The sequence below is a fragment of the Schistocerca nitens genome, chromosome 3 (genome assembly GCF_023898315.1).
Source record: "Schistocerca nitens isolate TAMUIC-IGC-003100 chromosome 3, iqSchNite1.1, whole genome shotgun sequence".
NCBI lineage: Eukaryota > Metazoa > Arthropoda > Insecta > Orthoptera > Acrididae > Schistocerca > Schistocerca nitens.
The window spans coordinates 836,983,947-837,000,695 of record NC_064616.1 but is presented as its reverse complement, the minus strand read 5'-3'; the positions used below and the strand labels follow the sequence as shown (position 1 = coordinate 837,000,695).

The 16,749-nt window shown below is 44.4% G+C and overlaps 1 protein-coding gene across 1 annotated transcript in view; it reads right to left on the bottom strand.

The window, feature by feature from the left end:
• Window positions 1–333: 333 nt before the first annotated feature.
• Window positions 334–16,749, bottom strand: part of LOC126249784 (leukocyte elastase inhibitor-like) — a 194,861-nt gene continuing 178,445 nt past the window's right edge. Inside the window, exon 4 of the mRNA XM_049951467.1 lies at window positions 334–1,728. Coding sequence (XP_049807424.1) covers window positions 435–1,728 — 1,294 coding nt within the window. The 3' untranslated portion in view covers window positions 334–434. The remainder of the gene's footprint in view (window positions 1,729–16,749) is intronic.

Sequence of the window (16,749 nt, the reverse complement as noted above, 5' to 3'; positions counted from 1 at the left end):
GGGAAGGAAGTCGGCCGTGCCCATTCAAAGGAACCATCCCGGCATTTGCCTGGAGCGATTTAGGGAAGTCACGGAAAACCTAAATCAGGATGGCCGGACGCGGGATTGAACCGTCGTCCTCCAGAATGCGAGTCCAGTGTGCTAGCCACTGCGCCACCTCGTTCGGTGGAGAACGGGACTATTTGATAGCGTGTGGCAAAATTTTATGGGATGTTATATGGCGTGAACTGAGACTAGTGGTTCTCGATTTTAACAGTTGCTATGAACTAAAATTGTTGCTAGAAGGTGAAAGTAGTTTACGAGGACAGGAAACTAAATAGTGATTGCCAGCCATCAATTCCTTATCTCAATTTATTCATTTCATGATCTTTTGCCATCTCCATAATTTTCATCCAAAAGGTTTTCGACACACACTATTCCAGCTGTTCAGGTCGTTACGGAGCAGAAAGCGAGGAACTGGCAGACGTAGGGTCTGTGATGACTCCCCAGAAGATAGGTGCGAGCGTCACCTCGTGCCTGATGAAGAAGAGGAACGGTCTGTTGACGAGGAATACGACCGAGTCTCCAGAGTAGTCGATGGCAGAGACAGTGGCGGCGGCCGCCTCAGTCCCCGTCTCGGTGACTTCCAGCCACGACTGGTGGATGATGTCGTCGATACGAAATCTCGGATCGTCGGAAGCCCCGGTCACGTCCAACACGAGTTCGTTGGGCGGCCGTGGGCTGCCAGTATTCGATGTTTCTGTTGTGGTTGCCGGACTGCTTTGTCTCGTCGTGGGCTTGAAGTTCGGATCCGGTGCAGTACTGCCCGGTTTCGATACAGTCGTTTTGTTTTGCGTTCGGGTCCACTTAAGCGACAAATCACCCGGTTTTTTGCCGTTGCTGGGAACCGAGGCAGAGTTAATGTAGGGCTTGTAGAAGTCAGTCAGCGCTGCAGCTGTTTCAGCAGAACTCTGATTGTTGTTCCCTTTAAAGTATTGTCGCTCCGTTCCAGATAACCTGGCCAACCTGTACTCATCAGAACTGGTGTCGTCCAGCGCCGACATTCTTAAAACATCTGTGCCATTTCCGTGCGTAACCGTCTGTGTAACTATGTTTGATTCATTAACGTGTTCACTATCAACAATCCGCTCACACTCTAGATGAGAGCTATTACAGGAACTGTTTTGTTCCTTTCCTTGCAGCGTTACCACGTTTTCCAAGGTCTTCTCGTACTCGTTCTCCTCATTCGGCACCTTCCGTTTCTGCAGCCTCGCAAGAGGCCCCCGAAGACTGAACACCGTCGACAGACTCATTCTCGGCATGACAAGATTGACAACGTGGAGAGTTACTGATTCGATCACGCGGTGAAGTTCCTGTAATGAAAGTTCAGACATGAACTGACCGATGTCCTTGTGCTTGTCATGTGGCAGGACGAGGTACATAGCAGCCTGCTGGTGTCGATAGGGCAGCGCAACGAGGCTGAAAGTACTGCTGTTGGCGTACATAGCCTCGATGGTGTTGCGCATCAGAGTGACGGGAATAGTGCTGGTGGAGTTGAGGTGGAAAGGCGCCTCTATGCTGACATCCGGGTCGAACGGCTGTTCCCAGCGGCCGTTGAAGTAGATACAGTTGGCCAGGACGGCGGCCGTCGTCGGCGGAAGAGGGTGGGACAGGATGCTGTCTATGTGGCCGCGAGTGTGCTCAGACACCCACCCGTTCACGCGCCTCTGCGCACCCACTGGGTCTCTCCTGCAAGCACAAGAATGGAAATGCGATTTCATAAGCAACGACCTTCATATAACAAGCAGAATCTACACTACCAAAAATGGTTCAAATGGCTCTGAGCACTATGGGACTTAACATCTATGGTCATTAGTCCCCTATAACTTAGAACTACTTAAACCTAACTAACCTAAGGACATCACACACATCCATGCCCGAGGCAGGATTCGAACCTGCGACCGTAGCAGTCGTGCGGTTCTGGACTGAGCGCCTAGAACCGTTAGACCACCGCGGCCGGCAATCTACACTACCGGCCATTAAAATTGCTACACCAATAAGAAATGCAGATGATAAACGGGTATTCAATGTACAAATATATTATACTAGAACCTACATGTGACTACATTTTCACGCAATTTGGGTGCATAGATCCTCAGAAATCAGTACTCATAACAACCACCACTGGCCGTAATAACGGCCTTGATACGCCTAGGCATTGAGTCAAACAGAGCTTGGATGGCGTGTACAGGTACAGCTGCCCATGCAGCTTCAACACGATATCACAGTTCATCAAGAGTAGTGACTGGCGTATTGTGACGACCCAGTTGCTCGGCCACCATTGACCAGACGGTTTCAATTGGTGATAGATCTGGAAAATGTGCTGGCCAGGGCAGCAGCCGAACATTTTCTGTATCCAGAAAGGCCCGTACAGGACCTGCAACATGCGGTCGTGCATTATCCTGCTGAAATGTAGGGTTTCGCAGAGATCGAATGGAGGGTAGAGCCACGGGTCGTAACACATCTGAAATGTAACGTCCACTGTTCAAAGTGCCGTCAATACGAACCATAGGGGACCGAGACGTGTAACCAATAGCACCCCATACCATCACACCGGGTGATACGCCAGTATGGCGATGACGAAGACACGCTTCCAATGTGCGTTCACTGCGATGTCGCCAAACACGGACGCGACCATCATGATATTGTAACCAGAACCCGGATTCATCCGAAAAAATGACGTTTTGCCGTTCGTGCACCCAGGTTCGTCGTTGAGCACACCATCGCACGCACTCCTGTCTGTGATGCAGCGTCAAGGGTAACCACAACCATGGTCTCCGAGCTGATAGACCATGCTGCTGCAAACGTCGTCGAACTGCTCGTGCAGATGGTTGTTGTCTTGCAAACGTCCCCATCTCTTGACTCAGGGATCGAGACGTGGCTGCACGATCCGTTACAGCCATGTGGATAAGATGCCTGTCATCTCGACTGCTAGTGATACGAGGCAGTTGGGATCCAGCACGGCGTTCCATATTACCCTCCTGAACCCACCGATTATATCTTCGTGCTAACAGTCATTGGATCTCGACCAACGCGAGCAGCAATGTCGCGATACGATAAATCGCAATCGCGATACGCTACAATTCAACCTTTATCAAAGTCAGAAACGTAATGGTACGCATTTCTCCTCGTTACATGAGTCATCACAACAACGTTTCACCAGGCAACGCCGGTCAACTGCTGTTTGTGTATGAGAAATCGGTTGGAAGCTTTCCACAAGTCAGCAAAGCTAATCATTTGCATATCACAGCATCTTCTTCCTGTCGGTTAAATTTCGAGTCTGTAGCACGTCATCTTCGTAGTGTAGCAATTTTAATGGCTAGTAGTGTAGAATGGGATTTTCTTTTAGTATAACTCTTCTGGTTATTATTTATTTCGTTTATGTACGCTCCTCGGTTACAGCCTATTATCTAGAAAGTTAAAATAGGCCACAAAACTAACATTTTTGTGTATAATAAAAAATGTATATAATAATTACAACAACCTGGTATGTACATATACAACGATACCACAAACACTTCAAAGAAAGAAACCTAATACTAACATAAAAGAATAGAAAAAGGATAAAGAACTACGTTCTACCACTATAAAAGATACTAAGAACCGTAAATGAAAACCACAATTTTGTACATGATCTAATGAATTACACTACCGGCCATTAAAATTGCTACACAACGAAGATGACGTGTTACAGACGCGAAATTTAATCGACAGGAAGAAGATGCTGTGATATGCAAATGATTAGCTTTTCAGAGCATTCACTCAAGGTTGGCGCCGGTGGCGACACCTGCAACGTGCTGACATGAGGAAAGTTTCCAATCGATTTCTCATACACAAACAGCAGTTTTTACTTTTTTCCCTGCATTCTCTGTAGGATGTGTGAAATTACGACGTTCATATGGAAAAACTCATAAATTTCTCGTTACTAAACTTCTAAGAGTTACATTGATAAATTTTGTATTATAAATTCTTTCTCTGTCCCTTTTCAGCAGGAGGTAAGTAGTTTCGTTAGTTGCTACTGATAATCTGACACTTAGATATCATACGAAGAATACGTCATCTGCTAATGTTACAGTCTATACACATTACCGCTGCAATGTAACTTCTCTTGCATGGACTCCAATGCCACAACCCAAAACTTTGGCAACAACTGATCCCTTCGGACTACTCGAAAAACCTCGTCATAATGGACATAAAAATAGACAATTGAGCTACAGTGGCAAACAGTTTTCGTCACGGCGACCGTGATGATGGCCATCAGTAACATGAGCCAAAATGGTGTGCGGTAGCGTTCTCGCTTCCCACGCCCGGGTTCCCGGGTTCGATTCCCGGCGGGGTCAGGGATTTTCTCTGCCTCGTGATGGCTGGGTGTTGTGTGATGTCCTTAGGTTAGTTAGGTTTAAGTAGTTCTAAGTTCTAGGGGACTGATGACCATAGATGTTAAGTCCCATAGTGCTCAGAGCCATTTGAACCATTTGAACCAAAATGGTGGTGTCTGCAAAACATCATGGCGCGGTCACACAAGAAATCAATTATACTGAACCGGTCTCTGCCGACAACGTGTACGGTCACATGTAGTTTAATCTGCTCTGTTTCTTGTCTTTGTACATTTTATGCATTTTTGTTCAAAACTCTTTGTTAGTTTCGCTATGAACAGAAGTTGAACACTATCACCGACACTGGTTTTCATAAAACAAGGAAGAGCCACGTAGAGAAAGGTACGTCTAAACGTTCTGATCGAATGGGGCAAATGTTGATCGAACCTACCGGTTAAAAAAATGTTACAGCACGCCTCTGAACTGCTTCAATGTTTTACTTTAATCCGCATAGTATGAATCCCAGACACTAGAGCTGTACTCATAAAAGGCACGCAAAAGTGTTCTGTATGCCGTCTTCTTTATATACCATCTACAGTTTCCTAGAAGTCTCCCAGCAAACCGAATTCGAATATTCTTCCTCTGCACCTCCGACCTTACATGCTCGTTCCATTCATGTCGCTTTGCGACGTTACGCCTAAACATTTAATCGACGTGGCTGTGTCAAGTAGCATACCACTAATACTACATTCGATTTTTACAGGAATGTTTTTCCTCTTCTTTTGAATTGACTTACAATTTTACGCAGTTAGAGCAAGCTGCCATTCTTCACACAAAACATAAGGCATTCTGTACTTATCCTCCTACAATCAACGACAATACTTTTCCGCACACTACAGCGTCAAAATTCGCAGATTGCCGCTCGCTGTATCAGCCGATGATGAAAACTCGTCGCCAAGGACAACGGACTGGGTTTTATTCCCTAAACAGTCTGCGAGTCACTCAAACATCTAACAACCTATTCCGAATGCACGGAACTTCGTTAACAGTTTGCAGTGGGACGCTGTTCCAGTCAATTTCCGCAGATCCAGGAATATATAATTTGCGTAATGCCATTCATCCATGTTTTCGCAAGATATCGTGCGAGAAAAGGGCACGTTGAACTTCATTCGGACTTAAAAAATATGCTCAAGAATTGTGCAGCAAACAGACCTTTAGGACCGTGGTCAGCAATTTTATGTGTCCGTTCTTTCACTACTCTTATACCCGAGAGTCACCTGTGCTTTTTTCCAATCTCCTGGGACTTGCGCTGTGTGGGATACTCGTGGTAATTACGAGGTAATTGAGTGGCCAAGCCGAAGAGTACCCTTTGTACAACCAAATTGGGATGTCTTATGGACCTGGCGACTCACGTGTTTCCAACTCTTTCAGCTGTTTTACAAGGCGGGGGATGGCTACCTCTATGTTCCTCCATACGGGAGTCTGTGCGATGGTCAAACCATGGTATCTCTGTACGATTCTCCTCTCTGAATAATTTTTAAACACGTACTTTAATATTCCAGGAGTTCTTTTGCTGTCTTCTGTCGAACACACTAGAAATGTCGACGAGTAACTGAATGGAAGCCTTCCACCTGCTTAGCGATATTACACGAAACTAGAATTTTTAAAGATTCTCAGCAAGATCGTTGCTAACGTACGACGGTGAAAATTGTATGTCCCACGCACTTATCTCTTTAGACACTCTAATTTCTGATAACTTTTGTCTAGCGACATTTGTGCGTTCCTTTTCTGAACAGAAGTAGATTATGTCCCTTCTAAGTAGGCCGTTAACAAATGCCTATCTGATGTTTACAACATAAAAATTCTCCTAGACTTTTTAATGTATTTGTTAACTACAGTGACCATCGAGGCTACGATGACGTCTTAATCGCTAATCCCTGTCTCTATACAGACAACTTCGATGAGGTCAGGCCTGTTTATATCTACGAGTTCTAAAATATTCCAACTACGTTTGGGTAGTTGAACTAGTTACTCAAGACGGTTGTCGGAGAAAGACTTTCTGTCTGTACCGCCTACAATGAAGCCATATACCTCTCAGTCTACACTCCTGGAAATGGAAAAAAGAACACATTGACACCGGTATGTCAGACCCACCATACTTGCTCCGGACACTGCGAGAGGGCTGTACAAGCAATGATCACACCCACGGCACAGCGAACACACCAGGAACCGCGGTGTTGGCCGTCGAATGGCGCTAGCTGCGCAGCATTTGTGCACCGCCGCCGTCAGTGTCAGCCAGTTTGCCGTGGCATACGGAGCTCCATCGCAGTCTTTAACACTGGTAGCATGCCGCGACAGCGTGGACGTGAACCGTATGTGCAGTTGACGGACTTTGAGCGAGGGCGTATAGTGGGCATGCGGGAGGCCGGGTGGACGTACCGCCGAATTGCTCAACACGTGGGGCGTGAGGTCTCCACAGTACATCGATGTTGTCGCCAGTGGTAGGCGGAAGGTGCACGTGCCCGTCGACCTGGGACCGGACCGCAGCGACGCACGGATGCACGCCAAGACCGTAGGATCCTACGCAGTGCCGTAGGGGACCGCACCGCCACTTCCCAGCAAATTAGGGACACTGTTGCTCCTGGGGTATCGGCGAGGACCATTCGCAACCGTCTCCATGAAGCTGGGCTACGGTCCCGCACACCGTTAGGCCGTCTTCCGCTCACGCCCCAACATCGTGCAGCCCGCCTCCAGTGGTGTCGCGACAGGCGTGAATGGAGGGACGAATGGAGACGTGTCGTCTTCAGCGATGAGAGTCGCTTCTGCCTTGGTGCCAATGATGGTCGTATGCGTGTTTGGCGCCGTGCAGGTGAGCGCCACAATCAGGACTGCATACGACCGAGGCACACAGGGCCAACACCCGGCGTCATGGTGTGGGGAGCGATCTCCTACACTGGCCGTACACCACTGGTGATCGTCGAGGGGACACTGAATAGTGCACGGTACATCCAAACCGTCATCGAACCCATCGTTCTACCATTCCTAGACCGGCAAGGGAACTTGCTGTTCCAACAGGACAATGCACGTCCGCATGTATCCCGTGCCACCCAACGTGCTCCAGAAGGTGTAAGTCAACTACCCTGGCCAGCAAGATCTCCGGATCTGTCCCCCATTGAGCATGTTTGGGACTGGATGAAGCGTCGTCTCACGCGGTCTGCACGTCCAGCACGAACGCTGGTCCAACTGAGGCGCCAGGTGGAAATGGCATAGCAAGCCGTTCCACAGGACTACATCCAGCATCTCTACGATCGTCTCCATGGGAGAATAGCAGCCTGCATTGCTGCGAAAGGTGGATATACACTGTACTAGTGCCGACATTGTGCATGCTCTGTTGCCTGTGTCTATGTGCCTGTGGTTCTGTCAGTGTGATCATGTGATGTATCTGACCCCAGGAATGTGTCAATAAGGTTTCCTCTTCCTGGGACAATGAATTCACGGTGTTCTTATTTCAATTTCCAGGAGTGTATATTCGGCAGACTAAAGTCGCTTCCGGCTGATACCGCATAATTGGGTTAATTCGGCGTTACTGAGCGGAGACTTTCTTTGTATCATTCTACAACAATCGCAATGAAAATGGATGCCAGTAAAGACATCCTATAATTAATTTGAGTTTACCAAGGGTGGTTACTCGCGTCCAGATAACTTTGCAATCGGACTCAGTTTTACCGATTGCCATGCACATGCCCCGTCTTATGTTGTCTAACCAGTCCTTTCGCTATACGCCTGAAGCACTTTAAATATTTCGGAGCTGTCTGCTTCGGACTGCATCCAGCTCTCTGTTCCGCGTATAGTCTGAGCGCTACAGCTCTCTCGGAGGGCGATAAATTGCGAGACTTCGTCACGAATTCAATGGCAATTTATTGTTAAAATATTGAAATTCGAAGCGTGTCTTCTTTGTACGATGCCCTCGGCATATTAACTGGTGATCTTTCATCAGATGACCTCAAACTAACGTCTAGACTAAAAAGAAGCGACACTACATATCTTCACTCTCCTAAAGCAAGACCATACATCAACAGGGAATCTATTGTTAATGTTTCTTGTTCTTCTAAACTAACCGAAATATAATCAACTTTTTTACATATAACAATGCGTATCCCGAATCAAACCTATAAATCATACTAACTACTGGTACACAGTGAATTTTTCCTGTAGGTACTTATCAAAACAGCCATCCAGGAACATTTGTGAGTGAAATTCAGTGTTTGGTATAGAGAAATAATGACTGTGAAAATTGGCACCTTACGCAAGTGCGTAATAGTTGTTAATATTTCACAGTCACATTAACGTATCGTAAAATTAATGAATAAAGATATCATTATAAGTTAACCATAATATCTTCTGTCGTTTTCTATCGTTGATGAACAACAAACGTCACTTTACTATAAATCCAAGACAACACTTTAGGTGCACACATTCGCAGTGAGTGATTAGTTATATTATATTAAATAATGTTAGAAAGCTTCTGCGTTTCGCTTGCGGAAACGAAAGGCAAGATCGTCTTTTCCCGTCGCGACGAAAGTCGCAATAGCGACAACCACATCCGCTGCTCCGAAAAAATATCCCTACGGTCTTTCTTACAAGGAAATCTGACACACCAAATCACTATTCCTGTCAGTGTGGACAAAACAACGACATGCATAATGTTTCAGGTCCTCGCCGAAAAATGGTGTGATACGAAAGGTCACACACAGAGGAGAGTTTCTTGTTATCGAGCATTTAATTTTTTATCGTTTGTGAGTTATATGCATGAGACGTCTGTACGGTTCTGTGAATGAATAACAACTGTTCCACAGAAACTACATTGTACTGGAGATACGTTGGAATAAGTTTACCAAAGGCGTAAAATAGTATGTCGGGAGTTTCTTTACTCGCATGAACGAGCACACAACTCTGCTGACGTGTCGGGTGTCTACATCAAGTCGTGAAACACATCACTGATTCGGACAATCCCTCAAAAAATGGTCCAAATGGCTCTAAGCACTAACGGACTTAATATCTGAGGTCATCAATCCCCTAGACTTATAACTACTTGAACCTAACTAACCTAAGGACATCACACATATCCATGCCAGCGGCAGGATTCGAACCTGCGACCGTAGAAGCAGTGCGGTTCCGGACTGAAGTGCCCAGAAACGCTCGGCCACAGCGGCCGGCGACAATCCCTCACCCGTGGCGGATAATGGAATAACGTGTTTCAAAGTATGTCCTCAAAATAAATCCTTGTTAAATTCACGAATGTGCCACATAACAGGTAACCTTCGGCCTATGTACGCATTCCGTTAATCCTATTTGCGACAACTCATTACGATGTACAATATCTGTGAATTTACAAATACATATTTTCTAAGTAAAAATATGAATAGACGTTGACCATTTACATAACAGGATTTTTAATTAATTTACAATAAAATTTGATAAATTTAAACCAACTACAATCAAATATTATTGTTTATTCATATACCTCTTTATGAAGTTGCCAAGTAAAAGTGATTTCAAGTTCTTTTTAAAACTGTTCTGTTGTCTTCCAGCGTCTTTAATTCATAATGCTGGTGATCAACTCCCCAAAAGTTTATAGCTGGCCGCATTTACAGCGAAACTACTAAGGCTGCGTCATGCTGGAAGCAAGATTGTTGTGAACGACGAGTGTTACTACGTCCAACCGTTGTCTAAGTGTGGTACACATATACTGATAGAAAGACGCTCCAGTTAAAAGTGGGGGCTGAAGTACTGATCTTACAGAATGACTAACAATTCGTCCAGCCCACATGTTCATGAGAAACCTTTGCTGTTGAGACAGAACAGCAATCTCATGAGGGTGCTGATTGTCCTAGATTTCCGACTGTTAAAATAAATGTCAAGTGTAAAATCGATTTATTCTTTGCTTAATTTGTGTGTGTGTGTGTGTGTGTGTGTGTGTGTGTGTGTGTGTGTGTGTGTGGCATCTTTAAAATATTCATGAAGAACTAATGCACAAAGTTTAAACCAAGAGCGCAATCGGATCTTACTAGTACCTTCATCTTCTGAAGGAAGTACACATGGAGTTTCTTCTCCTGCAATAACCTCCAAAGTGTTACGTGACCTACCATATTACGGCATCCCCAAAATGCAGTGTTCTCACGTCACGCTCTCTACAGACAACATGGCGAAGACTAAGAATCCGTGTTCCTCGGAGGCATTACCAGCGGCACTTTGGTGTGGAATTCTCCTGTGAGGAAACCAATACCCGTAGATACGATGAGAGTGTCTTCCATTATCCCTCCCTGTACTGCAACACAGAATCTTGTAAGTGACCTCCGATAATTGATGGTAATGCCACATTAAGGACATCACAAACAATAAAATCTGCGGATACCCACTCAAGGCTTAGAAACAGAACAATAACTAAGAGTTGTTTTTATGTATTGACTTCACTCTTCCACATAAGTCCAAATGGTTCGAATGGCTCTGAGCACTATGCGACTTAACAGCTGAGGTCATCAGTCGCCTAGAACTTAGAACTAATTAAGCCTAACTAACCTAAGGAAATCACACACATCCATGCCCGAGGCAGGAATCGAACCTGCGACCGTAGCGATCGCTCGGCTCCAGACTGTAGCGCCTAGAACCGCACGGCCACTCCGGCCGGCTCCACATAAGTCATAAACTACAATTCCGACATGGAAATCTCCACTATTTCCTGTACACTGTACAGTGACCAATTCTATCTGTGTATATGAAGAACATTTCAGCGTAAAACTAAAGCTGTGTTTGTCTCACAGGCAGTATTTTGACAGATATGAGGAAAAGGTCGATTTAAAATAACTTTCAGAGTGAATACCTAAATGTTATATAGAATTAACACAAAATACCGTTTCTTTCATCATTCTGAATAATAAAGAAATTTATACAGTTGGTAGTATGTAGTAATGAAACTAACTACTTATGTATAGGCCCAAACTAACAACATATTGCGTCGCCTATAGCCCTTGGTGACATTTATGGGTAGTTGTGACAACAGTCCCTTCAACATACCGTCTTTCAAAATATTGTTGAGCTACTAGTAAGTTCAGTTCCAACAAAACTTCCACAGCTATAACTATTTTAACGTTGTTCTGTTTCATTACACAATGCCTTTCAGCCACCGACGTCATCTTCTGATACCAACTGGTTAACGAATTCTATTCCTATGGGTAGCATGTAAATTAAATGCAGTTGCAGATCATCACATTTTAATCTGCTTGCTGTACATTTGTGTACAGAACTCAGTCATTACGCTCCCAGCTATTCTTCCATTTCGTGTTTGTATGTTTCACCATGAACACTTTGACGGAACGTTACTACAGTACATATACAATGTGGTTCTATGATGATGATACAAACTTTCATTGGTGATGGCGAAAGATAAATGTATCAATCTCAGGTAAGGACCCTGGTCCGGAAACAACCAAGTCGAAAATTATATGCGAAAATCGTGATGACACTTCCACTGCAAGCTCTTTGTTATTCATACTTTGGTATGGGGTATTATGGACCGAACATGGGCCTTAAAGTGCATACTTTAAGAGTTATGAGTACTTGCTCATCTTCGCTACTGTGAAACACATCTCTTCCACTGAACAATTGCTCATAACTCTACAGGTATGCATTTTAGAACCCTTGTTTACTGGGTATTTTTTCCTTGTTTTGGTCCAAACTACCTCCTCTCAAATATGGAAAACAAAGAGCTTGCAGTAGAAGAATCATACTGTCAGAGGTATCAGAACGATATTATCTCACAACTTCCTACTCGGTCATTTCCGGACCAGGACCCCTTACCTCAAAGTGAAACAGATATCTCTCCATCAACCCTGAAAGTCTGTAACCTCGCCACGGAATCAACCTGTATCCATCAATATTTCCATGTTTGTGAAATATGTTGATTAAAATATCTTTATGCGAGCATATTTTCGGTACAGAAAACAGTCATTCCTGCAGATGAAGAGTGGTGGGACTACATGACGGTTAGTTGTGTCTAATGTTACTGTAACCTTCAAGAGGAAATCCCGACACAGCGTGCCCAGATAACGTGTCCACATAGTTTGTTACCCTCTTTCGGACTTTCAGAAAGGTCGACACACTGGTATGAGGGTCATGCGAGTACCATACCGACAGATCGCACATATGGTTGGCTGTAGTGAAATGACGGCAGAACGAGTGATGACGAGATGAAGGCACGACAACAATGGGGCAAAAAGAGTAGATAGCGTCCTCTTACAGAGACAATACTAAGATAAGGTCGTAGTATTGTTGGACTGGCTCTGGCGAACAGACAGACAACAACCCATGAAATCTTGGCAGACATTAGAGGAATAGGATTACGACGAACCGATTGGAACAGACTGCTGAAAGCTGTGCTGAGATCTCGAGTCGCCATCCGTCTGGTACCCGCGACGCCATACTAGAGACAACTGAGACTTGGGTGGCGTAGAGAAAAGCCAATTGGCACACTAAGTGCCATTCTGTGGTGTTCGGCAATGAGTCTCGCTTCTGTCTGTGACAGTCATTTCGACGGCAAGGATTTCGTACATCTACTGGTTAAAGCTCACAGGAAACAGCGACTTGAAATGCCCAAACCTCCCCAACTCCTCCATATAGTTGTAGGGAGCGATTGAGTATGGAAACAGGACTGATTTGGCAGTTGTTGAAGGCACGCTGAATGTCGTCAGTATGGGGAGAGAATGTTAAATCTGATGCCACACCCTTCGTGATCAGGATATCAAATGGAAAATTCCAGCAGAATAATGCAAGACATCGAACTATAGTTCACATTAAAAATCCCATGGGGAATGTATAGATCCCTGATATTGTCACACATAGGTCATGTCTGGCCGAGGCGGGAAAATGCATTTTTACCTCCATTCGACAACGAATACGAGAGGGTATTGGAAGGTATGGAATTCCCACTTCATACTGATGTTGATGACTGACATCAGTTCCGAATGGAATTGAAATTTCAATAATTTAATACCCGTTATGTGATGAACATCTCCACAACGTTTGGTAAAATCTGACTGGTGCTTCAAGGTGCAACATTTCCCATTTCCGTCAGTATTAAGTTACGGACGTAGGTCTGCACGAATAATACAGTATATCCTCGTTGCCACGAATCCGAAAGGACCGAAAAAGCAAGAGTTTGTGTTACAAGAGATTCGTTTTAAGTGAAAAATACATATTTTAATACGTATACACGTGCAATATTACAGCAATGCGTAATAGACTACAGTATCAATCGCTTTACATTACTGAGACTAATGACACTACAAAGTGAGCCGGTCGTCGTGGCCGAGCGGTTCTAGGCGCTTCAGTCCGGAACTGCGCGACCGCTACGGTCGCAGGTTCGAATCATGCCTCGGGCATGGATGTGTGTGATGTCCTTAGGTTAAGTAGCTCTAAGTTGTAGGGGACCTCAGATGTTAAGTCCCATAGTCCTCTGCAGTGGAGTGTGCGCTGATATGAAACTTCCTGGCAGATTAAAACAGTGCACAGGACCGAAACTCGAACTCGGGACCTTTGCCTTTCGCGGGCAAGTGCTCTACCAACTGAGCTACTCAGGCACGACGCTGTGCGGATGGGTCATGAATCGTGCTTGGGTAGCTTAGTTGGTAGAGCACTTGTCCGCAAAAGGCAAAGGTCCCGAGTTCGAGTCTCGGTCCAGCACACAATTTTAATCTGCCAGGAAATATTTCCTCTCCAGTGTTGTTATTTCCCCAGGCTGTGTTAAAGTACTTCTGTGTATGAAGTGGCGGCGCGGAGTTCCAGGCAGCTGCGATGGCTTTTATTGCGTCAAGTAGATTCCAATTTGCAGTTATAGTGTTGTTTTCAACAGCACGAATTGTAGCTATTACAAGTCGCTTGCGATAAACTGTCTTCATGAGAGAAATGATGCCTTAGTCCTAGGGCTAAGGGCAGCTTGTCGCGTTTGGTGAAAAAAACATATGTTCGGTGTACGAAGAACATGTCCATTTTGAGCAACTAGGGGATTACTTAAACGAAGAAACCACCTGCGAAATGATGTGCCGTCAATCCAAGCTTTCTTGTGCTGAGAGTCCATATTTGTGGTTTACAAACAGTGTGGTTTCTCGAACTTACCGATAACCCAGGGACGAAACTGCTCACTGTAGTCCACCTTACATCCAAGCGCAACAGCTAAACGTTGTTTGCTGCGTGCTCCACCGTGACACTTGTCACCTTTTATCCCCATGGTGCGATTTGGAGAAAGTTTGCAGAAGAGTCCAGTTTCGTGCATACTGGATACATCACACGAGGCATACTTTTCCCACACTTGGTCGAATTCATGCAACCAGCTGTCTGCACTTTCTTCATCAACTTCATTTGCTTCATCGTAAATTTTTACAGATGAAACCTTTTGAACCGATACAGCCAACCAGCAGAACAACTGAAGTCTTCTATGCCTGTATTTTGGACAGTCTCATTTGCTTTTTGACTGAATCATAAGGTCACTTAAAGGTATGTTAGATTCACGCATATGATTAAACCATTCCAGCAGTGAGGTCTCGACGTCTTCACACTTAGCGCTACGAAGTCGTTTAGATTTGTTTCCGGAACCTGATGCAGCAGCATTAATTACTTTTTTCCATTCTTAATTATCGGAGATAAAGTAGATTTGCGAATTGCAAACTGCTCTGCAATTGCTGCTTTCTTTGTACCACAGTCCACTTCAACTAGAATCATTAGCTTTATTTGCACATTTATAGCTGTCTGTTTCCTCTCTGCCATGTTTCGCATGCTACCGTTTGTAGATTTCTGTTTGATATTCTAACTCGACTTAGCTACGACTAAAAGAACACCTGGCATCGACTACATTTCTAAATGTTAATGCACATATTACTGAACTCATTTAAATGTACAGTACATGCTGATTGTTGAGGTGATTATCGCGTCTGCCATTCTATAATACGTTAGATACGAGTCAACAGTGGGAAGTTAGCTTTGTAGTTACTTTTCTTACATTCATTTTGAAAAAAAAGTTAACACTTACATGTACTGTAAAATCGGAAGTTTTGTTGCAGTGAAATTTAATTACGCTAGGGACTGAAAAAGAGTTTGTAATTCGCCTTAACCGAAATTCATCCTAACCGAGAAAACTTGCCATAAGAAGTAATGTATTCCTGCCGGCGCCAATATATTTTTCGCTGCAACCGCGAGTCGAGTTCACGCTAATGAGGCTATACCGTTATAACACTAAAGTAAATATAAACCTATTCTTAACATATTTCGCTTCTTATACGTGCCCTAAGTTTCTCTTAAACGTTGATCGATATTTACACAACTTCCGCATCTTCCTACATTCTAACACCGCCGGCACGGTAACTCAGCGTGTTCGGTCAGGGGGTTCGCTGCCCTCTGTAATAAAAAAACGGAGTTAATGGATCAACGACGAACTGAAACGGGTGTCTTGCGACGTCCGCCCCGAACAGATGCAACGAACGAAAACGAACAAAATTAGATTGAAAAAAACACACACAGTTATTATCTGTGATGTCTTCATCGTGGTTATACCATTTGTCGACGTTTTAACTAATATATTTTCGTCTTCACTGAGCTTCGAAACTACCTATTCTAGGCAGTTTTTAGTGAAGGTATATGGTATTGTTTGACAGGATATCTTGTCATACTCTTCACTTTCGAGGGCGTGTTGAAAACTTATACCTCCGAATTAAGTATAGTGAAATAAAAGAAACTTTTTTAACATTACATGTCTATTTTTATGTCTACATATTTACTTCTCAACATAGTCACCCTGGCGACGAACACATTTCTCAGAATGAGACACCAGTTTGTTTGACTTCTTTGATGGAGCTACAACCTCACCTCTGCTTGCACCACTTCATCACTACCAAAGTGAAGTCCTATGAGATGTTGTTTAAGTTTTGGAAACAGATGAAAATTTGCGGGGACCAAGTCGGGACTGTCTGGAGAATGATCGAGGACAGTGAACCCAAAACGTCAGATTGTTGCAGAGGTCACAGCGCTCGGCTGTGGTCTGGTATTGTCAAACTAAAGGACAGGGTGCTCATGCTTGGACGGACTCTTCGGTTTTGAAACTCGATTACAACACACTGTTTCTCACGCTCAGTCATAGTTACTTTACACACTGCCACGTTACATGCTGTAAGTCGGACCTCTCTAGTGCTAGAGGGTTGCAAATACGGATTAATCAAGAATAAAGATGTAGAACATTAATAACTTTTTATTTAAAAACCCTAAAGTGCTTTCACATAAAAAATTCGGAGCTACTAATTTGCAGCACGCCCTCCTACAAAACTGCAACTTTTCCTGTCGATTGAAGGAT